Raw genomic sequence first — 24,671 nt, forward strand, 5'->3', positions numbered from 1 at the left:
TTCTTGAAGATCAGTTCTAATGATAACTCCCTCAGCTTTTGTTTATCCGGGAATGTCTTAACTTCACCTTCATTTCTAAAGGACAATTTTTCCAGATATAGAATTTTTGATTGACAGGATCTTTTTTTTTCCTTTTCATTCTTTGAAAACATCAGCCCACTGCTTTCTAGTGGCCAATGTTTGTGATGAGAAATATGCTGATAATTTTTTGAGAATCCCTTGTATCTTATGAGTTCCCTATCTCATGCTGTTTTCAAGATTCTCTCCTTGTCATTGGCTTCTGAAAGTTTGGTTATAGTATGTGTTGGTGTAATTCTCTTAGCTTATTCTATTTGAAGTTTTTTGAGCTTATTGGATATTTAGTGCTATGGGTCAAACGTGTCTGCCAAAATTTCATGTATTGGAAACTTGATCTCCATTGTAACAGTGTTAAGAGGGTGGGAAATCTGATTATGGTATTTGAAAGGTGGGGCCTTGAGAGGTGATTGGGTTGCTAGGACTGTGCCCTTGTGAATAGATTAATCCATTTGGGGAATAATGTGTTGATGGTTTAATGGGTCGTCATTAGAGTGGACTGGTGGCTTTAGAAGGAGAGCATGTAGAAGAGCCTTTGATCATGGCTATATTCACCATATGGTTTCCCACATTGACACAGGACCCTGTAGAGAGCTCCCACTCAGAAGAAGGCCATAACCAGATGTGCTCCCTGAACCATGGACTTCCCAGCCTGCAGAACTGTAAAAAGTAAAATAAATCTCATATTTTTATAACTTAGCCAGTTTCACGTATTCCATTATAAGCAACAGAAAAGATCTAATATATTTATAATCATGTCTTTCATCAAATTTGGGAAGTTTTTGGCCACTATTTCTTCAAATAACCTCTCTGCCACTTGGTCTCTTCTACTTCTGTCATTCCCACCATCCATACGTTGGCTCACTGGATGGTGTCCCACAGGTCCCTTACATTCTGTTTCCTTTTCTTCAGTCTTTTTTTTCTTTATGTTTCTGAGACCCAATCTTCTCAATTGCCCTGTCCTCAAGTTCTCTGATTCTTTCTTCTCCCTGCTCAAATCTGTCTCGAATACCTCTAGTAAATGTTTTATTTCAGTTATTGTAATCTTCACCTCTAGAACTTCTTTTCTTGTCTTTTTAGGTTTTCTATTTCTTTATTGATGTTTCCATTTTGTTTATACATTACATTCCCACCAATTCCTTTACTTTTTAAGCATCTTTAAGATGGTTAATTTAAAGTCTTTTTCTAGTATGTCTTCTATCTGGTCTTTCTCAGGAACAGTTTCTGTTGGTCATTTTTATTTTCCCTTTGAATATGCCATATTTCACTAATTTTTTGTATTCCTTATGATTATTTGTTGAAAACTGGAGATTTGAATAAAATAATTTGGTATATCTAGAAATCAAATTCTACCCCTTTTCTGTGGGAAAGAAAAATGCTACCCCTTTTCCCTTTTACCCACAGAAAAGGGATAGCATCTGTTTTGTTATTTTTTTCCTTTTATTGTATGCTATCTCCATGCTGAAGATCATTCTTAGGTATAGACATAAGATTTTCTCAGGTCTTTTCTGAGCCTGCATCTTTCCCTATCCATGCATGGTGACTTTCTAATTCCCCCCATATATTCAGTTGATTTTGATTATCCTAGTATTTAATGGCTAGCTTCCAAAATGGAGGGAAAAAAAGAAAGAAAGAAAGAAAAACAAAGGGCGGGAGATTAGGGCCCTAGCTTTTTTAAACACCTTGGAAGTCACTTTAGCTCGAGGGGGAAGGGGTTGCAACAATGGTGGAGGGGGATGAAACAATGGCTGCCTGCCTCTGTGTCTGCAACTCCATGATCAGATGTGTAAATCAGCAATAAGAACATAAATCTTCAATATTTGAATTATAGGGCTTGTATCGTATACCCTGGTTACTACAAACTGCATGCATGTCCAGGGACATATGCACAGCTGGCTGTCACAGGCCTGGGGGTGGGGAATGGATAGCTGCTGCTGAGCTGGAAGCTAAAATCAACTGAAATGAACTGCAATTTTTTATTCGAGTCTTCCCATGGAAGTTGCATGCTTTCAATAGACTGTAGAGTTCCCAGCTACATGCCTACTAATGTAATTGTTGTCTAGGTGGGGAGACAGATTCCTGGTGCTTCTTGCTCCACTATCTTCCCAGAATCCTCTCCCCCAGCCCTTTTTTCTTATAAAACACTTACTACAGCTAAAGTTCTAGTCACCCACCTTCTCTGAATAATGTATGTGTTATTGTTTCAGGCTCTTTTTTCCACAAAGTTTGCCACATCCAAATTATCTTTTCTCACACTTACTACTACTGAAAATTTTCCTCACTCCTTTCAGTTCTAACTCAGACATTCCTCATCTGTAAATTATTTCAAATGTTTATCTTTCTTCTCTACAGCCCAACATTTCTTTTACAGAAAATAAGATTAAAAACTGAAAATTAAGGATAAGAAACTAATTATCCTTAGTTAGTAAACACTAAGAGACTCTAATTTATTTAGTGCAAAACTAATTAAAGTATTATAATGACTCATACCTAATAAAATTATATTGCTGAGATTGCTGATGGCTTCAAATATTGACAAGACATGCCACACTCACATAAAATGGATCATTAGATATTTGTATAGTATGTCCTTTAACTTGTTTGAATTCATATTTGCATGCACACAAAACAATAATCTTAGAAAATATTAAATTCCTCCCAAAATTTCCCCAAAGAACTTTGAAAAATGCCATTTCAAAAAACTTAGGCTTAGTTCTCTACAAAAGTAGAGACACTAAAATTCCCTTAGACATTAAAATTCATGTAACAAAGTGTTTTTAATATTTTTTTAATAACAGTAAAAATTAACACCTACAAGATACTTATTATAGGTCAGATACTATTCAATGTGCTTCATATCTACACTAACACAGTAAACACCAAAGTAGCACCATCAATAAAGTACTGCTATTATCTCTATTTTAAAGATGAGGAAAGTAAGCATATAAGGACTAAATTATGTTCTCAAGTTCAACAGCTAGTAAACAGACTTTTCAATCACCAAAATTATGGTTCTTATGAAAGGACTTATAATTTTTATACTTTTTTAGTATTTCTATAATTTTCTGAAATATATTTAAAAATAAGGAATCAGAAACACATATGAATCATAAAATAAAATGCATACCATTAATATTACTTCCTTGAGTATATCAAATTGCTATTATTTTGGCACAGGTGTGGGTTCCTCTAAGTATTGAAGAAGAAGAGTCATTTTAAACTAACCAAATTTTTAAAGATTTTCCAAAGACTCTCCAACAACACAAGGGTTACCAGGTCTTGGGTTTCTGGGTTCTAGAATTTTGTTTGTTTCAAATCTTCCTGTGGCCAATGGACTAGCTCTATTGTTCACAGCATCAGAGTGAAGCAGGTTGTGTTAGAGCCTGCCCACTTCTTGGAACCACCTCACCACTGTCCATGAACACATTGAGTGCAGGCCTTCTCTGAATCCAACCTGGAATATTCATATCTAGCATATTCTATGCAATTCTTGCTGTCTTTTTTGAGGAATATTAGAACGGAATGGATCTAAAAACAGTATTACAAATGTGGATTAAATACATTGTTTTAAAATTTCTCTAAATGTCCACATGATAAAGGCCAACATGATATCTATAATCTATGGTATCTAGATGATTGCATTAATTTTTTATCGTAAATCAATGGCTTGTTTTCTTCATAATTACTTATTCAACTGTTCAAGTACTTAGCACAGAAATGACAGTGAATACAAGGTACTTAGTAGAATTTCTTTTTGAAACACAGCCAAAAGTTGTTTAAGCAGCTTCAACTCTAATGTCTAGCAACTTTGTGTGTCTGTTTCTCAATACGTTAAAGTAAACCTTTATTTTCTCAATGTTCTTTTTTTCCTAAACCCATAAAACCATGTTAAATATATGGAAAATGAAAGGCCAGGGATAACATAATTTATTTTACTGTTGATTCTTATCTGCATTACAAGTACTGTATTTCAGGGTCCAGGTATATAAATATATATATTTTTTACAATAAAAACAAGCATCATTTAGTAAGAGTATGTTATTCTACAGCCTTCTTGTGATATGAAATATGTAATAATACTTTCTTATTTCAACAATCCACTTAAAAAAACTTTTTTTAGGTTTATTAAACTTAATTAAAATAATAATTATGTGTACCTTATCAAGGGACATAATTAAGAAATAGCTATATTTTCCAAAATTATTATCACAATGAAATGACGATGTAAATATTTCTATTTCATATATGAAAATACTGAGGCTTATAAGAAGTAAGAAACACACTTCTGCCCACCCAATTGTTGTTAAAACAGCAATTCATACTTCAATAAAGATGATTCTAAACTCTGTTAAAGGATGCCGTTAAAGGTTAGAGTTAGGGTTGATCAATCAGATTATTAAAGGTAAATTGGGTAAACACATATCAATTAAAGCATCAAGAATTTAAATTCACTAAGAAGATTTATTTATCATTTTAAAACTCCCTTACTCTTAAAAATATAGTTCAAAGTATATAATGCAAAATTGACAGAATCACATATCCATCATTAGTGAGAAAATATGTCTTAGAAACGTAATTATCGAGATTGATCTAATAGACACATATTGAACACTGTACCTCTCCCATGGTAGTACATAAAATTCTCTCCATTAAATGAAAAACAGTAATAAAAATGTTTACTAAACCATAAAGCAAGTCTCATCTGTTTCAAAGTCAGTATTATAAAGATCTGTTTCTAAACTCAACCAATAAGTTTTTTACACATTACTGTACATTTAAAATACCTAGGGGGAAGGCGACAAACCAGAGGCAGAGAGTGAGCGCCCGACCTGGCACAGCCCTGTGAGTGACCCCTGTCCCAGCCCTGTTCGGGGGGCTGACACCCACCTGGCTCCCGCCTGCATCACCGGTTCACTCACCGCCCCGGGGCTGCCTCCATTTTCCCAGGTGCTGGCAGCTCCGCCCGGCTCGGCCCCTCACTGAGCCTTCCCACTTGCTTGCCCCAGCACGGGGCTTTCCGGAGCCTGCGGGCTGGCCTCCCCTCCCACTCCCTCCACGGTTCTCTGGTGGGGCTGGTGGCATGGGGCGTGCCCGGCCAGTGTCGGAGGGCAAGGAAGTATGGGCGGGCCGACTGTCACTCCACCACACCCTGGACTCCGGCCCCCGGTAAACTTCCTGTTACTGGGAGGCAGATACCATCTCTGCAGCCACCAGTTCGGAAAAAAGCCTAAACAATTTCTGGTTGGGAATAGTGTGGTAGGAGAGTTCCCAGGTCTGCTTGAACCTGCCGGAGAGCTGGCTGCAGGTGGGCGCTAGATTCGGTCTATGCCGGGGGGATACAAAGGTGAACAAGTCCAGAGAAAGATCTACACAGTTCTACAAAGGCACCCATAGCGACCGGTCGTCTGTGCCTAACAGAAACCCGGTAGACTTCCTGGGTGAGGTGGTGCCGAGCAGGGTCTTGAAGGCCCAGCTGATAGACGAGGGTTGCAGAAGAAACGTCCCAGCCCAACACAGTACGCACAGAGTGCGGAGATGTGCAGCCAGGGAGGCGGAGACTTGACAGAAACCACACACCCTGTGGGGTCGCCACTGCACGATCCAACAGCCTGGGCCAGAGCACACAGAACAGGGAGAAGTCCTGCACGGGAAGTGAAAGCTCAACAGAGATCACACACCCTGTGGTATGTGATCCACCAGCCCAGCAGAGTCCAAGCTGACCAAAAAGGTGGCTCCCCGGAGAGGCCCAAGACCCGAAGCAACCAAACACACAAGGCACTAGAGGCCAACTGAGCAGTCACGGAGGGAGCCATACGAAATTGGCAACCACAGCAACTTCTTAGTTAGTCAATAGTCTCAAACCAGTGGACTGTGAAAACCCCTGCCACAATGAATAAACATCAAAAAAAAGATACCAGAAATACAAAAAATCAAGAAAGTACACCACCAAAAGTTAATAAATCTCAAACTCTAGATCCTATAGAACAAGAAGCCCTTGAAATGACTGACAAGGAATTTCGAGTGATAATTCTAAGGAAACTGAATGAGATACAAGAAAACTCAGCTAGACATCATGATGAAATGAGGAAAAGTATACAGGATCTGAAAGAGGAAATGTACAAGGAAATCAATGTCCTGAAAAAAAATGTAGCAGAACTTGCTGAACTGAAGAAGTTATTCAACGAAATAAAAAACACAACGGAGAGTTTAACCAGCAGGCTTGTCGAAGTTGAAGAGAGAACCTCTGAACTTGAAGATGGGCTGTTTGAAATAACACAAGCAGACAAAAAGAAAGAAAAAAGAATCAAAGACATTGAAGAAAATCTGAGAGAGATATCAGACAACCTTAAGCGTTCAAATATCCAGGTCATGGGTATTCCAGAAGGGGAGGAAAATGGAGATTCCATTGAAAATATATTCAACAAAATAGTGGCAGAAAACTTCCCAGGTATAGGAAAAATCACAGATCTTCAGATCAAGGAAACTCAATGATCTCCAAACGTATTCAACCCAAAAAGGCCTTCTCCAAGACATGTCATAGTCAAATTGGCAAAACTCAGAGACAAAGAGAGAATCTTAAAAGCTGCAAGAGAGAAGCGTCAAATCACCTCTAAAGGAGCCCCAATCAGGCTAACATCAGACTTTTCATCACAAACCCTAAAAGCTAGAAAGGAATGGGATGATATATTCAAAATACTAAAAGACAAAGATTGCCAGCCAAGAATACTCTACCCTGCAAGGCTAGCCTACCAAAATGAAGGGCAAATAGTATATTTCTCAGACAAACAAAAACTGCGGGAGTTCACTACCACACGACCACCCTTACAAGAAATCCTCAAGGGAGTACTGGGCTTGGTTCCTGAAAAATAACTACCACTGCCATAAAAACCCAAGAAAAATCAATACCCATTAGTATAATAAAAATGGCATTCGTGAAGAGAAAACAAACAAACAAAAACGCTATCTACAACCTAAGGAACCAACAAACACAGAAACCAAACAGTAAATCAGAAAGCAAGGAACAAAAGACACCTAAGACTACCAAACAACCAATAAAATGCTAGGAATAAATCAACACCTTTCAATAACAACTCTTAATGTAAAAGGCTTAAATTCCCCAATCAAAAGACACAGACTGGCTGACTGGATCAAAAAGCAGGACCCAACTATATGCTGCCTACAAGAGACCCACCTCACCCATAAAGATTCACACAGACTAAGAGTGAAAGGATGGAAAAAGATTTACCATGCAAACAGAAAAGAGAAACGAGGTGGAGTAGCTATTCTTATATCTGACAAAATAGACTTTAAACTAAAAACCATAAAAAGAGACAATGAGGGACACTACTTAATGATAAAAGGACTGATCCATCAAGAAGACATAACAATCATAAATATGTATGCACCCAATGTTGGAGCAGCCAGATTTATAAAACAAACTCTATTAGACCTAAAGAAGGAAATAGACACTAATACCATAATAGCAGGGGACCTGAACACCCCACTGTCAATATTAGATAGATCATCTAGGCAAAGAATCAGTAGAGAAACACAAGATCTAAACAAGACTCTAGACCAATTGGAATTGGCAGATATCTACAGAACATTCCATCCAACAACTTCAGAATATTCATTCTTCTCATCAGCACATGGATCATTCTCCAGGATAGATCACATATTAGGTCACAAATCAAGTCTCAATAAATTCAAAAAAATTGGAATTATCCCATGTATCTTCTCAGACCACAATGGATTAAAACTAGAAATTAATAACAAACGAAACTCTGGAAACTATACAAACACATGGAAATTAAACAGCATTCTACTTAATGACATATGGGTCCAAGAAGAAATCAAGCAGGAAATCAAAAAATTTATTGAAACTAATGAAAACAATGATACATCATACCAAAACCTGTGGGATACTGCAAAAGCAGTATTAAGAGGGAAATTTATTGCATTAAATGCTCACCTCAGAAGAATGGAAAGATGGCAAGTGAACAACCTAACACTTCACCTTAAAGAACTAGAAAAACAAGAACAATCCAAACCTAAAGTTAGCAGACGGAAAGAAATCATTAAGATCAGAGCAGAACTGAATGAAATTGAAAACCAAAAAACAATTCAAAAGATCAACTAATCAAAAAGTTGGTTTTTTGAAAAGATAAATAAAATTGACAAACCATTAGCATGGCTAACAAAAAAAGGAAGAGAGAAGACTCAAATAACCAAAATTAGAAATGAAAAAGGCTATATTACAACTGATTCATCTGAAATACAAGGAATCATTCGAGACTACTATAAACAACTATACGCCAACAAATTTGAAAATCTGGAGGAAATGGATAAATTTCTGGACACACACAAGCTCCCAAAACTGAACCGTGAAGACGTAGAAAATTTGAACAGACCAATAACAATAAAGGAGATTGAAGCTGTTATCAGAAGGCTCCCAACAAAGAAAAGCCCAGGACCAGATGGATTCACAGCAGAATTTTACCAAACATTCAAAGAGGAATTGACACCGATTCTTTACAAACTATTCCAAAAGATTGAAACAGACGCAAATCTCCCAAACTCATTCTATGAAGCAAACATCATCCTGATACCAAAACCAGGTAAAGATATAACCAAAAAAGAAAACTACAGGCCGATATCCTTGATGAATATAGATGCAAAAATCCTCACTAAAATACTAGCAAACAGAATACAGCAACACATACGAAAAATTATTCATCACGATCAAGTGGGATTCATTCCAGGGATGCAAGGTTGGTTCAACATACGCAAATCAATAAATGTGATACACCATATTAATAAACTCAAACACAAGAACCATATGATCATCTCTATAGATGCTGAAAAAGCATTTGATAAAGTTCAGCACTCATTCATGACAAAGACCCTCTATAAGTTAGGTATAGAGGGAAAGTATCTCAACATAATTAAAGCCATATATGCCAAACCCACTGCCAATATCATCCTGAATGGGGAAAAGCTGAAAGCTTTTCCTTTAAAAACAGGCACTAGACAAGGATGCCCACTCTCACCACTCCTATTCAACATAGTGTTGGAAGTACTAGCCAGAGCAATCAGAGAAGAGAAGGAAATAAAGGGCATCCAGATTGGAAAAGATGAAGTCAAACTGTCCCTGTTTGCAGATGACAAGATCCTATATATCGAACAGCCTAAAACCTCTACAAAAAATCTGCTGGAATCGATAAATGATTTCAGCACAGTAGCAGGATACAAAATCAACACAGAAAAATCAGTAGCATTTCTTTTCTCCAATAGTGAACATGCAGAACGAGAAATCAAGAAAGCCTGCCCATTTACAATAGCCACCAAAAAAATAAAATACTTAGGAATTGAGTTAACCAGGGAGGTGAAAAATCTCTATAATGAGAACTACAAACCACTGCTGAGAGAAATGAGAGAGGATACAAGAAGATGGAAAGATATCCCATGCTCTTGGATTGGAAGAATCAACATAGTGAAAATGTCCATACTACCCAAAGTGATATACAAATTCAATGCAATCCCCATCAAAATTCCAAAGACATTTTTCTCAGAAATGGAAAAAACTATCCAGACATTTATATGGAACAATAAAAGACCACGCATAGCCAAAGCAATGCTGAGCAAAAAAAATAAAGCTGGAGGCATAACACTACCTGACTTTAAGCTATACTACAAAGCTATAATAAACAAAACAGTATGGTACTGGCATAAATACAGACACACTGATCAATGGAATAGAATAGAGAATCCAGAAATCAACCCACACACTTACTGCCATCTGATCTTTGACAAGGCACCAAGCCTATTCACTGGGGAAGGGACTGCCTCTTCAGCAAATGGTGCTGGGATAACTGGATATCCATATGCAGGAGAATGAAACTAGATCCATACCTCTCATCATATACTAATATCAACTCAAAATCGATTAAGGATTTAAATATACACCCTGAAACAATAAAACTTCTTAAAGAAAACATAGGAGAAACACTTCAGGAAATAGGACTGGGCACAGACTTCATGAATACGACCCCAAAAGCATGGGCAACCAAAGGAAAAATAAACAAATGGGATTATATCAAACTAAAAAGCTTCTGCACAGCAAAAGAAACAATTAACAGAGTTAAAAGACAACCAACAGAGTGGGAGAAAATATTTGCAAAATGTACATCTGACAAAGGATTAATATCCAGAATATATAAGGAACTCAAACAACTTTACAAGAAGAAAACAAGCAACCCATTTAAAAATGGGCAAAAGAGCTAAGTAGGCATTTCTCTAAGGAAGATATACAAATGGCCAACAGCCACATGAAAAAATGCTCAACATCACTCAGCATCCGGGAAATGCAAATCAAAACCACACTGAGATACCATCTAACCCCAGTTAGGATGGCTAAAATCCAAAAGACTATGAACGATAAATGCTGGCGAGGTTGCAGAGAAAAAGGAACTCTTATACATTGTTGGTGGGACTGCAAAATGGTGCAGCCTCTATGGAAAATGGTATGGAGGTTCCTCAAACAATTGCAGATAGATCTACCATACGACCCAGCTATCCCACTGTTGGGAATATACCCAGAGGAATGGAAATCATCAAGTCGAAGATATACCTGTTCCCCAATGTTCATCGTAGCACTCTTTACAATAGCCAAGAGTTGGAACCAGCCCAAATGTCCATCATCAGATGAGTGGATACGGAAGATGTGGTACATCTACACAATGGAATACTACTCAGCTATAAAAACGAATGAAATACTGCCATTTGCAACAACATGGATGGACCTTGAGAGAATTATATTAAGTGAAACAAGTCAGGCACAGAAAGAGAAATACCACATGTTCTAACTTATTGGCGGGAGCTAAAAATTAATATATAAATTCTCACACACACACACACACACACACACACACACACACACACACACACACACACACACACACACACACACACACACAAAACCGGGGTGGGGGGAAGAAGATATAACAACCACAATTACTTGAAGTTGATATGACAAGCTAACAGAAAGGACATTGTTGGGGGGGAGCGGGGGAGGGAGAAGGGAGGGAGGTTTTGGTGATGGGGAGCAATAATCAGCCACAATGTATATCGACAAAATAAAATTTAAAAAAAATAAAAATAAAAATAAAATAAAATAAAATACCTAAAACATCAAAATAATCCATCTGAAATAAGACAATATCACAATAGAAAATGAAAATATTAAAATTAAATTCTATTAAAAATACTACATCAAACGTGTTGGATGAAGTATAAGCAGAATTTAGAGATAATTCTATAGTCTTCAGTGTTTATATAGAAAAGAAAAAGAAAACACTAATATCGTATAGAAAGGAGAAAATAAATTTAAAATTTAACAGATCGAGAAGACGAATATGAAATTTATAAATATTAGCCAAGGTTGATCAGGAACAAAAGAAATAAAGTACTTACAAGTTACATCAGGAGATTAGAAGAAATATAACAGCAAAGGATAACAAAAGAATGTAATAAAAATATTATGCTAAAAATTAGAACTTAAGTGACATAGATTTGAAGAAATAAATAAATTGCCAAAGCTAACTAAACTATAAATGTAAAACTTAATTCTGTACCCATAATAGAATCAACTTTTTAAACTCTTCTCACAAAAACAAAAAACAAACCATTATATCTAGATACATTCATATATTAACCAGTGCAGGAGGATTTTTTTTAAAAGTATAAAAATTGGCATCGAAGAGCAATATGTCACTATTAACAAATAATATGATAGTCTAAATAGAAGTATTCATAATTTATAATTGTGCTTACCAATGTTGATATATACAAAATCAATAAATTAAGTACATTTCTACTTACCAGTAACAAACAGATTTTTTTAAAGATGATATTTATGCACTTAAAATAGCAACCAAAATTATAATGTGCAAATCTTTAGTTAGAAAATTATAAAGTTTGACTGAGATATTAAAGTCCCAGATAACTGAAGACATACAAAATGTTCATGGTTGTAAAGGTTTAGTATCACTAAGATGTCCATTTCCCAAAAGTGACATACAGATTAAAGGAATGCAATTCAAAATTCCAGAAGTGGCCATGTAACTTGAAAGCCAATTCTGACATTCATATGAAAGACTAAAAAGTCAAGAAGAGCCAAATCCATCTGAAAATGAAGAATATGAAACTGCCTTATCGATATTAAGGTTAATTTTAATTGACACTCTTGTCCTGGGGCATGGATAAACAAATGAGTTGAAAAAAAAGAGCCAAAAGACTTGTGCATATATGGAACATGACACTGTTTTGAACTGGTCAATAAAATGTGTTAGGACAATTGTGGATAATGATTTAACACCATACCCAAAAAGCAATTTCAAATGGACCAAGAACTTAAACATGAAAAACCCACCTGAAAAATTCTAGAGTATTATAATTGAAACAAAAATGTATGATTTTTTGTGAGGATTTCTTAAATAACAAAAAGTACAAACCATACATTTGATAAACCAGGCTACATTCATTTAAAAATTTTGTTTGTGGAAATGAAACCAGAAAGAAAGTAAAAAGTAAAGGCCGAAACTGAATGAAGATAGACCAATATCCAAAACATGTAAGAAACTCTTTTTAATTGAAAAAGGACAAAAATGAGAATGAGCAAAATGTATTAATAGTTATTTCATAAATGAGGGAATGTAAATGGCCAGTAACTATATTTCTAAGTCCCTAGCTCGTTTGAAATAAAAAAAAATAGCACAAGTTAATAAAGCCACAATAAAATATCATTTCATGCCAATATATCTTATGCGTGATGACTTAAAAGTCTGAGAAAACTAGGTGTTGGTAAGAATATGAAACAAAGGGACTCTCTCATTGCTACTGGTAGGTGTACAAACACTTGACAGTTTAGAAATCATTTCTACATGCCATATAAGTAAGCAATACTACTCCCTGAGGAGAATTCCCTTGAGAACATCTTTACATGGGTACGGCAAGACATGTGCAATAATGTAATTTTGCTTAAACTGCTTTTATACATCAATAATTCTATTTTTGTGTTTGTGTTAATTTCTAAATATAACTAATAAAAAATCTTCTCTTAAAAGAATGTTAAATAATGCTGCCTGAAATATTTACCCCAAACAAAGCTTTAAGAAGAAATAAACTCTTTTTTGAGTTTTGCATGAAAATAGCCAATTATACGTAAGGGAAATTGCACAGGACTAGTCCCTAGTATCCTTGGAGCTCTTCTAGTTCTCATTATTAACCAGCAGTTTAATCATACATTAGCTGATAAACACTTTTCTTTTGGAATTAATCAATAAGTTAATGCTACTATTATTTGGTATATTTTAAAATTAGAATACTAGGTAAAAGATATTTTAAAAATCTTAGGAAAATATTAAGCATAATAGGTCAATATTTGCAAGGAAAGAGTTTCTATAAACATTTTCCACAGGGCCATGGTTGACATATTTGGTGCTTACCAGCTGCTGCCCTTGGACACCCCAGGCTGCGTACTGCAAGATGGAGTCCTCTACTTCTGGAGGATTTAACTCCCAAACTTCCCTTGAGAAAATTTAAATATTTTTACATGAACAAATTTACATCTACATCAACAATTTAGTTGTATAATTGCTCATGAAAACCAGAAAAATCAAAGAACTTACCTAGTGTGTATGTTGTAAATCACATATGAGGCAGTATACGAATAATGAAAAATCTGAAATAAAAAAAAAAAAGAGTTATGAAGCATAGTTTGGAATAAAGGCTATATCATAATGTGTATATAATATTCTTGATAAAATCCAGGAAATCCAGGCATTAGTGTTAAAGAGTAATCACAGTGTGGGCTATTCCAGTTTGGGAGCTCCATCTGATGTTCAAGTATTTTGGTGTTTTGGCTTCTATGTGTTTTTCTGCTCTTATGATTCACCACCTCACTTTATCTAGTCTATACTTTCATCAAGTTAGACAAACTTTCTCTGTATATCTTGAATTGTTTTGCTTTTTAAAAAAATTTTTCTTATTGAGGTGGAAACTTTTCCTTCTTATAATACAGCCCCTATATTGAGCTCATATTGATCCTCTCAATCAAAATCCATCCCTCTCATAGTTTACAGTGTATGACTCTTAGGACATTTCTCACTCTGTGGTATAAATTATATAAATATTTTAAGTGTATCTTTTTTTCCCATTGGAATGTTGTCAGGTCCAGGTGTGTATTACCTTTGCATCCTCCACATTACTTGGGTCATTTTTACATGCAACACTCAATTGATATTTGTTGCATAATGATTCTGATGGGAAAAAACCTGTGCACATTGAGTTGGTGAAGAAAAAGTGGGATACCATCCCACACCCCTTCATAGTAATGGTTGAAAATGATATATTGAAAAATTGGCTATGAGTATAAAAAAAAAATCTTCAAGAGATTTTAGTACTATCTTAAAGATCCCTGTTTTTTGTTTGTTTGTTTGTTTTGTTTTTTTTCAGGCCAACTTCCCAAAGATTAGAAATCCACAACGGGGTGATGTTAAATCTAAAACACATGACTACAGTGAATAATGAAAAGAGATCTATACACAGGTTCTTACTAACTGCAGGTAATGAATTAGTGGAATACAGAGGAAATAAGGAAAGTTGAAAATATGGGATAAGAAAAGAGATAATAAGTATGCTATATTTTAGTAAAAATTATTTTTCACTAAGCTATGTAAATTTAATGAAGAACATATTTCTTTACTTAGCTATATTAAGTTATTTTTATCTTTAGGATTTACAGAATTTATACTTTTACTTTCATTTTTCAGTATGCTATTATAAAAGCTTCCTTTATTCCTGTAGTGGATGTACATTGCACCAATATTATAATACTGTCAATTAAAACTCCCTAAAAGTCAAATTATTATTTCTTCCTGCTGCAATGATAGTTTTAATTTAACATGATTGGTCACATATTTGGCAAAGTAATACCAGTATTCTCTCTTTGCACTGAAGTTGCAAGCCTTCCCCAATCTGCTACAGTAGTGCATTTTACAATGAAGCTTTACTCTCCCATTCCTTTTGAATAATTATTAAATATGAGATTGCCTTCAGTTTAGGCTTTTAAAAGAAAGATGACTTTTCCTCGTGTCTATTTTGGCATTCATGTTATGTTCTATACAATTCTAGACTACAAATTTGAAAACTTGAATCTACTACTATAGCTGACAGATAAGAAATGTGACTACTCCTGTCAACATTTTTTTCTGTCTTGGAAAGGTCTGTTGGCAAAGCAAACTGCCTTGTGAGCATTTGGTCTTGTGGGCAGACAAATATGTCAATGACATTACAAGTAAAAAGAGACTATTCTTCTCACCCATGGATCACCTAACACACTGTACATGATTTCTAGGCTCACATTCATCTTGGGAGAAGGAGTTGCTATACATTATCATCTTAGACAAAGCAGGCCACCAAAACAACTTCTGAGACATAACTGGGCGTAACTATTTAATATCAGTCTCTTTCTATAATATTTGCTATGGAAGTTACTGATTTCTCTCTATTTTTGAATACAAAGGACTTAGATGTCTTTCAAATGGTGTGAATTGGAGAAGGGGCTATACACATCCACTTTCTGCTCTGCAGTTCTTAGCCTGATACAACATTTTTTTTCTTCTCAGTGGGTGTGTTGAGGTGGTAGATCACAATAAAAAGTTAACCCTGACTTGTCTGCAAACCTGTAGCAGGTTAAAGTAATACGTTACTGGGTCCTGGTCTCATCTACATGTGCCCTATAAAGCCAACAGTCTGCCTCTATGGGTAATTGAAACCTAGCTTCTTACTCCTAGCTTAGAGCTTTTTCCTCTAAATTCACTATCCTTTGGTGTGTGGGGGTGGGTGTGCACAAGCACACATATTCCCAGAAGATCTCGACTACTTCTTGTTTTCTAACCTTCCATAGTTAAGATAGCATAGTATGTCCACAACAAAATATACAGTATGGGGCAGGGGAAGAGGGAGTAGAGGCCAGATCTCGAACAAGATTAGAAGAAAAGGTTTCTTCTCACTCTCTCTTCCTCCCTCCCCTTCTTTGATATAGTGTTAGATTTTAAAAGGGAGATTTTCAACGAAAATTGGCTTTAGCTTTACTGATCATCTGTATTAAAGCATTCTGGTCTAAATTCACTCTGTGTTAATTTGTTAATCTTTCTCTCTCTCCCCTTGTATGGCATTCTATTACTTTTTAACACTTCTCATTTTCTTTTATCTTAGGCTCCCCTTCTATATTGGCTGGGTAGGTCTTATTTCATGATGAGGGGTAAAAGCAGAGTCACTTAAAGTTAGGAGCATTGTTCCTTTTTCCTGTAATGATTAGTTGTTGTGTAATGAGCGCCAAACTGAGCATCTGATGAGATCCTTGTGAACAAACACATTTCTCAGTCAAAACTGCATATTCATTCCATCTCTGCAAATGATGTTCCTCTGCTTGTTACAGAGTGTGAATAGTTTGTGCAAAGACAAAGGGAATGGGCAGAACTGAGATACACCATATGAAAATCTGATCAGAGCTTATTCCTGGAAGCTGGCCTTGAAATGTCTAATTATTCAATCTCATGATATCAAAGGTATTGGAAGGTTCAGAAGGTATCAAAAGATCATACAATCCAATGTGGTCCTCATCATCTCTACATTACATTGTGGACCCCAAGAAGAGGTTGATTATTAAGAGTTGAATACTAAGAGAGGTATGGCCAATGCTCATTATTCATGGTTTTTATCACCTGTAATGTCACTACAAACACTAAATTAGCAAAATACTGAACACTGCTCCTTGAAGAAATACAGGGTTAGTTTCCTGCAAGCCTCTGGTCAGAATATTTTCATCAACCAATCAATACATAGTCTTGTTTTATGTGTGTTTCTGTTTATAGACACCTTATTTAATATATATTGCTGATTCATTAACATTGAACTCATGGTTAACAACACTATAACTCATGCTTGAATAAAGCTTATTCAATATGAATTCAATATATGAATATTCAATATATGAATAAAGATAACACACATATTTTCTTCATAGGGCACATCACAGCCTTCCTGCACTAAGAGATGTAAGACAGCACTTCATAGCTATGATTGGGGTGGGGATGGGTGGTGTGGAGTGATTTTAAACAGTAAGATTTCTAACAAAAAGCACAAAAATGAGAAAAAAATGGTACTAAATAGACAATGGATAGGACAAGTATTTAGAGTACAAGAGCTAAAACAAGAAGGCATAGTCCTGACTTGTTCACCCTTCGCTGGTAATGTGTGCAGTGGGCAACTCAAATGTTCTGCACACATGCCTATGAATAACTGTGAAAGGACTGAGTATTCATTTCGGGGTTACCAGTAAATTTTAGCAAGTAGGTGAATTTGCAAGCACGGGATGTGCAAATAGTGATTGACTGTATTAGTAACATAAATACATCATGAGATCTTACTGAAAGAAAGAGAAAAAAAAAGATATATTTAAGGCCTGTCAGAACTTGAACCTAAGAAAAGCATAGGAGTTATCCATAATGGTGGCATTCATGCTCTGTAAATGAAAATTAGCTGCGTCCACTCATTTAATAAATGTCTGTTAAGCAACCTCTTTGATAAAAGCACTACACTAAGTACTATATTTTGGAAGATTATCATAATGCAAATTATTTAAAAATAGTATACAATACAAAAAAGTGTCTGTTTATAATTTTTATATTCTCCTGTATGTTGTCTGTCAGTTTATAAATGACTATTAAATATTAATTATGTGCAAACTCATAAGTTAAGTAACTTTCCAAATACAAAGACCATAATAAACATGATCTCTGTCCCCAAGGAGCTTGTGATCCAGTCAAGTGACAAGGCTAAGTAACATTACATTAGTAGGGCACACTCTGTTGCAGGTCATGGTTAAATTAGAACTTGCATATTACAAGCCTATAGATTTTCCAAGAAGTTATTAATCTTTTTGCTTTCAAGATTGCATAGAGAAGATAATAGTTTACTTAGACATTGAAGGGATTAATATAGTTGAGAAAAATGCAGCTCTTGTACCAAACTTAAGGTAGTCCTGCATATAGTAACAACTCCTGAACTGAGCATTCAGTACTTATTAGACTCTGCTCAGTGCTCAGCATATGTTATATAATTTAATGTTTAAATCAGTCTCAAAAAGTAGATATTATCATTCATAAATCATATGATGGCATCTGCAAAGTTTAAACTTAAAAGGGAAATTATAAATAGGAAACAGCCACAATCTGAGCCCAGGTCTGTCCGACTGCAATCGACTTTGTGATTTAATCTCTCTGCACATTGTCTTTCAGTGATCTTGTACATGAAACACAACTTCAGTGTTTCAAAAGATTTATTTCTGAAAGACCAATTAAGCCACCATTCAAAGATTTATTGACAGGAATATGCATTAATTAATTGTGATTACCACTGTGACAGATTTTACTTTGGAAAAATTATCTAATATATCAGATTAAAAATGTAAAACCCCTTCTTCTTTAGCTGTTTTGCAAAAATTTTTTTCTTGGAAAATCAGTTATTACCTAAGACATCTATGGGTATTCATGTCAAAGAGAGTTACACTTACAAGGAAAAGGAACAGGGTACTCAAGTAATTTATGCTTGAACCAAAGGTTTTTATCTCTGAATTCCAAAGCTTTTTTTGCACTGCAGTTGAACTGCTGAAATGATATAAATAACATTTAGGTTGTTTTTTGGTTTTTTTTTTTAAATTTTATTTTGTCGATATACATTGTGGCTGATTATTGCTCCCCATCACCAAAACCTCCCTCCCTTCTCCCTCCCCCCCTCCCCCCCAACAATGTCCTTTCTGTTTGCTTGTCGTATCAACTTCAAATAATTGTGGTTGTTATATCTTCTCCCCCCCCCCCCGGTTTGTGTGTGTGTGTGTGTGTGTGTGTGTGTGTGTGAATTTATATATTAATTTTTAGCTCCCACCAATAAGTGAGAACATGTGGTATTTCTCTTTCTGTGCCTGACTTGTTTCACTTAATATAATTCTCTCAAGGTCCATCCATGTTGTTGCAAATGGCAGTATTTCATTCGTTTTTATAGCTGAGTAGTATTCCATTGTGTAGATGTACCACATTTTCCGTATCCACTCATCCGATGATGGGCATTTGGGCTGGTTCCAACTCTTGGCTATTGTAAAGAGTGCTGCGATAAACATTGGGGAACAGGTATACCTTCGACTTGATGATTTCCATTCCTCTGGGTATATTCCCAACAGTGGGATAGCTGGGTCATATGGTAGATCTATCTGCAATTGTTTGAGGAACCTCCATACCATTTTCCATAGAGGCTGCACCATTTTGCAGTCCCACCAACAATGTATGAGAGTTCCTTTTTCTCCGCAGCCTCACCAGCATTTATCGTTCATAGTCTTTTGGATTTTAGCCATCCTAACTGGGGTTAGATGGTATCTCAATGTGGTTTTGATTTGCATTTCCCGGATGCTGAGTGATGTTGAGCATTTTTTCATATGTCTGTTGGCCATTTGTATATCTTCCTTAGAGAAATGCCTACTTAGCTCTTTTGCCCATTTTTAAATGGGTTGCTTGTTTTCTTCTTGTACAGTTGTTTGAGTTCCTTATATATTCTGGATATTAATCCTTTGTCAGATATATATTTTGCAAATATTTTCTCCCACTCTGTTGGTTGTCTTTTAACTCTTTTAATTGTTTCTTTTGCTGTGCAGAAGCTTTTTAGTTTGATATAATCCCATTTGTTTATTTTTCCTTTGGTTGCCCATGCTTTTGGGGTCGTATTCATGAAGTCTGTGCCCAGTCCTATTTCCTGAAGTGTTTCTCCTATGTTTTCTTTAAGAAGTTTTATTGTTTCAGGGTGTATATTTAAATCCTTAATCCATTTTGAGTTGATTTTAGTATACGGTGAGAGGTATGGATCTAGTTTCATTCTCCTGCATATCGATATCCAGTTATCCCAGCACCACTTGCTGAAGAGGCAGTCCCTTCCCCAGTGAATAGGCTTGGTGCCTTTGTCAAAGATCAGATGGCAGTAAGTGTGTGGGTTGATTTCTGGATTCTCTATTCTATTCCATTGGTCAGTGTGTCTGTTTTTATGCCAGTACCATACTGTTTTGGTTATTATAGCTTTGTAGTATAGCTTAAAGTCAGGTAGTGTTATGCCTCCAGCTTTATTTTTTTGGCTAAGCATTGCTTTGGCTATGCGTGGTCTTTTATTGTTCCATATAAATGTCTGGATAGTTTTTTCCATTTCTGAGAAAAATGTCTTTGGAATTTTGATGGGGATTGCATTGAATTTGTATATCACTTTGGGTAGTATGGACATTTTCACTATGTTGATTCTTCCAATCCAAGAGCATGGGATATCTTTCCATCTTCTTGTATCCTCTCTAATTTCTCTCAGCAGTGGTTTGTAGTTCTCATTATAGAGATTTTTCACCTCCTTGGTTAACTCAATTCCTAAGTATTTTATTTTTTTGGTGGCTATTGTAAATGGGCAGGCTTTCTTGATTTCTCCTTCTGCATGTTCACTATTGGAGAAAAGAAATGCTACTGATTTTTGTGTGTTGATTTTGTATCCTGCTATAACATTTAGTTTTAAGGCCTGGAGAATATTTTAAAAAGTATTATGAATTTGCCATTGACTCAAACAGTTAGGAAAACCGAACAGTGGAGAAGCAAGCCTCTGAGTAAGTAACTTTAATAAAACAATGGTAGGGACAGAAAAGATAATATAGGCAGAAGGGGGTTCGTTTCTCCTGGAAGGAGGAATGACCATGATGCCAAGTTTGCTCTAGTATAATAAATTACCTTTTTAGATGAGTGAGTCTCTGTTGTTTGAAAAGTTTTATATTTATTATGAAGTTAAAAACTAGGGCTATGAGGTAGGAGACTCTAGCGTTATGAATACAATTCACAAAACAATAAACTGCAGCTGTGCAAAAATCTTTCAAAACATTACATTAAAAAAACTTTTGTAAAAACTGAACACTTGGTTGAAAGAGAAAATAAATATGGGAGATAATTGAAAGTATAATTAATATTTACCAGTATTTTAAACTATTTTTATGTTTTCTCACTTAATACTTATACTAACCTTATAAGATATTATTATCCATCCAAGATATGCAACTAGTATAACAAGTTTTGGAATCAAGATCTTACTGGTTCCAAAATCCATGTCCTTTCTACCATTATACAGAAGGAAAATGCAAGCATTGTTTTACTATGATACAGCACAGAAGCACCATGTAGCATTCTCAAATTAAATCACCATGTGGCAGCCATAGTGGTGAGACTGAACTTAATCTTGTTAACGAAGATAAAGTTTAGGTATTATTTAAATTAGGCTATGTTTATGCCAAAATCTATAAAAAACAAATAAAAATAAACTTGCTAATTAAAACAAACAAACAAACAAAAACTAAACAAAACAGACTATCTGCCCCAAAACCAGTTTAGAGTTTCGGTTTCTGTAAAGGCATCATAATGTCATGTCCACACAAGATGTATAGTAAAGTAATATTTATACTTTTCCATGGTTTCTTTGGGTCTAGTATGTTTCCCACTGGGTAAAAATAGGATACTGTTTCAGCAATTTTACTGCATTTATAGTGTCTTCACTCTGAATTGAAATATAATAATTTCAGCCTACAAAAGCTAACTTAATGAGACTATAAGAACTAAACATGTTTTCATTTAATACATTTCTTTATTTAAGAAAATGGATGGATAATGACTCAAATCTTAAAAGCAGATAGCACATCAAAAATAACCTGGGCCACATATTTCAATTTCATGTAGGACTATTCTTCCCTGGGTATAAGCAACTAGCCTGCATATCAATAGCAGCCAGCATGAAAATAATATCCATTCTTAAACAAGAAGATATCTTTGAGTGAACAGAATAATTCATTTCCTGGTGTATTCTCTGTTCGATAAATAAACTGACCATATCATAGACCAATCTCCTTTAAATTGCTCTGAGAATTCAGTTCATGAAATGTTGTCCATATTTAAAAATTTCATTTCAAAGGTGCTCTACACTTAATATAAAGGAGTTTTTCAGTGATTCATATTTAATATATGACTTTCACAAATATATGCTGCTGACTAAAATTGCAATCTCATTGTCAATGCCATTCTTTGTACAAATATATTATCACGTACCAGACCTTTCTTCATTAATTAGTGCAAATGAGCGACTTCCACATCATTTGGCATTAAACTGTTTCCTACTTACCATCCATTTGAAAATATCTATTTTAACTTAAGGGTTAATTAGTGACAGTGCTACAAGTAAGTTTTCAGTTTATGCTAAAGTAAATTTAAACATTGTCTCACTATCTATGAACTGGTTTTCTCTGTAGCATAGAGAGGCAGACATAAATACATGGCAATAAGACAGAGTGAGAAACAAACTCTCAAGCTTGTTTGTCCTTAGTGGTGGAACTAGAAAGAAAAAGATAAAAAGTACTGTTTTAACACACAGGTATTTGCAGGCCCCAATTCACTGAGGCATTTATGTAACTTAGAAAAGTGGTCATTTCATTCCGCAGCAACTTTGGTGAAAAAGGCCTTTCTTCACATCAGTGGGATCAAGTTCTAGTTTGTATTTTCTTGAGCAAATTATTTTAAAAAAGAAAAAGAAAAAAAAATTCTTAACTTACTCATCAAGAAAATAGAGAAAGCAATATATATCCAACTGTTTTGTTATGAGGATTAAAGAATAAAATATATGGAAATTGCTTAGTAATTACCTGAGGCTAGGCCAAGAGGATGTAAACAGAAAAGCTGAAAACTATTTCAATTGCAATTTTTAAATTTCTTCAATAAAATGTAACAAATATACTACACTGATGTAAGATGTTGATAATAGGAGAAACTGTGTGTGTATGGGGGAATGTGAAGAACTGTCTGTAACTTCTGCTCAATTTTTCTTTAAATCTAAAACCTCTCTAAAGACAATGTCCATTACTAAACAAAACAAAACAAAACAAAAAACAGAAGAAGATATGCACATTTTACATTTTTATTTGTATCACCACGTAATTTTTCAGAAAGGTTAAAAATAATTTATACTCCTATGTCCTACACAAGCATCTCTCTCTGGCTTTTTTTTTTTTTTTTTCAATGCCACAATAAAATCATGTTACCCAGTACTGTGGGTCAGATGTGTACCCCACAATTCATATGTTGGAAACTTGATCCCCACTGTAACAGTGTTAACAGGGTGGGAAATCTGATTATGATATTTGAAAGGGGGGGCCTTAGAGAGGTGATTGGATACTGAAGACTATGCCCTTATGAATGGATTATCATGGACTTGGACTGGTGGCTTTATAAGGAGCACATGAGAGAGTTCTTCCCATTCTCAGACCATGTGACACCCTGCATCATTGTAGACACCACTGAGAAGGCCCTCATGAGATACACCCCCTGGACCATAGACTTCCCAGCCTCCTAAACTGGAAGAAATAAATTTTATTTCTTTATAAATTACCCAGTTTCAGGTATTCTGTTTCAAGCAGCAGAAACTAACTAAAACACCCGTTGTGCTAATCTGGATTGTTTAAAACAACAAAAACACATCATTATTTAGACTTGCAGTTTGATTATGATTAAGTTGAAATACCCTGTATTTCTTCATTTGGAACTTGTTTACCTATGTCTTTTTCTGTTTAGTTTTTGGGGTTTGTTAATCTTTTTCTCATTGATATCTAAAAGTTATTTTTATATTATGGATTGTACCTTTGTTTTCACAGATGTAACAAATATTTTACCCAATTTAATGATTGCCACTCAATTTGTGTGTGTTTATTAGTGAAATGTTACATTCTTATTATGATTATTCTAAAAGTTATTTTTCTATTTGGTTTCAAACCCTAAGCAGCATGCCAAGAGCAGCTTCACTATCTCAACCTTACAAACTATCACACAATATTTTTATTCTATGATGTCTTCAGTATAACTATCATTATTTTTTGTTTGTGGTTTGAGGTATAAGTCCAGCTTTGTTTTTTATTCTCCAAATAACCAGGCAATTGCTCACTACAATTTGTTCAGTAATTTGTCTTTTTTCTTTATTTTAATGTTATTTTTAAATGCCATTTATAATTTTGGTTATTTTTGGACTATGTTAGTCTTATTTACTTATTTTCTTCTTCCTGGCAAGAATCACAATGCGACTTTAAAACTCATTTTTATACCTGAGAATATGAGTGCCTTTTCATCTTTTTTGTGTGACATCTATACACTCTAAATCTTGGCTATTTACATGCATATTTTAATCTCTCTATTAAGTTCTAGTCAAACTGAGAAGAGTATTAAACATTGCTAAATAAATATTTTATTTAAAAAACCTTAAAAAATTTATTTAAAAACCTTTAGAAAATTTGAGTCATTTTATTAAAACACACATTTTTATTGGTCAAGAACATCATTTACTTGCTCATGTTTTTAATTCACATTTTCCACCATCATACAATCTAAGTCTACAGTATAGGGTAATAATGAGGTTGGTGGGTTGAATGTTAAAGT

The 24,671-nt window shown here is 35.0% G+C and overlaps 1 protein-coding gene across 1 annotated transcript in view; it reads right to left on the reverse strand.

Moving 5' to 3' along the window:
* Nucleotides 1-24,671, reverse strand: part of DPP10 (dipeptidyl peptidase like 10) — a 686,000-nt gene that overhangs the window by 163,358 nt on the left and 497,971 nt on the right. The window contains exons 6-7 of the mRNA XM_063093496.1: nucleotides 13,764-13,816; nucleotides 13,581-13,662 (exon numbers count right to left, since the gene is read on the reverse strand). Of these exons, the coding sequence (XP_062949566.1) occupies nucleotides 13,581-13,662; nucleotides 13,764-13,816 (135 nt within the window). The remainder of the gene's footprint in view (nucleotides 1-13,580; nucleotides 13,663-13,763; nucleotides 13,817-24,671) is intronic.

The sequence above is a fragment of the Cynocephalus volans genome, chromosome 1 (assembly GCF_027409185.1).
Source record: "Cynocephalus volans isolate mCynVol1 chromosome 1, mCynVol1.pri, whole genome shotgun sequence".
Taxonomy (NCBI): Eukaryota; Metazoa; Chordata; class Mammalia; order Dermoptera; family Cynocephalidae; genus Cynocephalus; species Cynocephalus volans.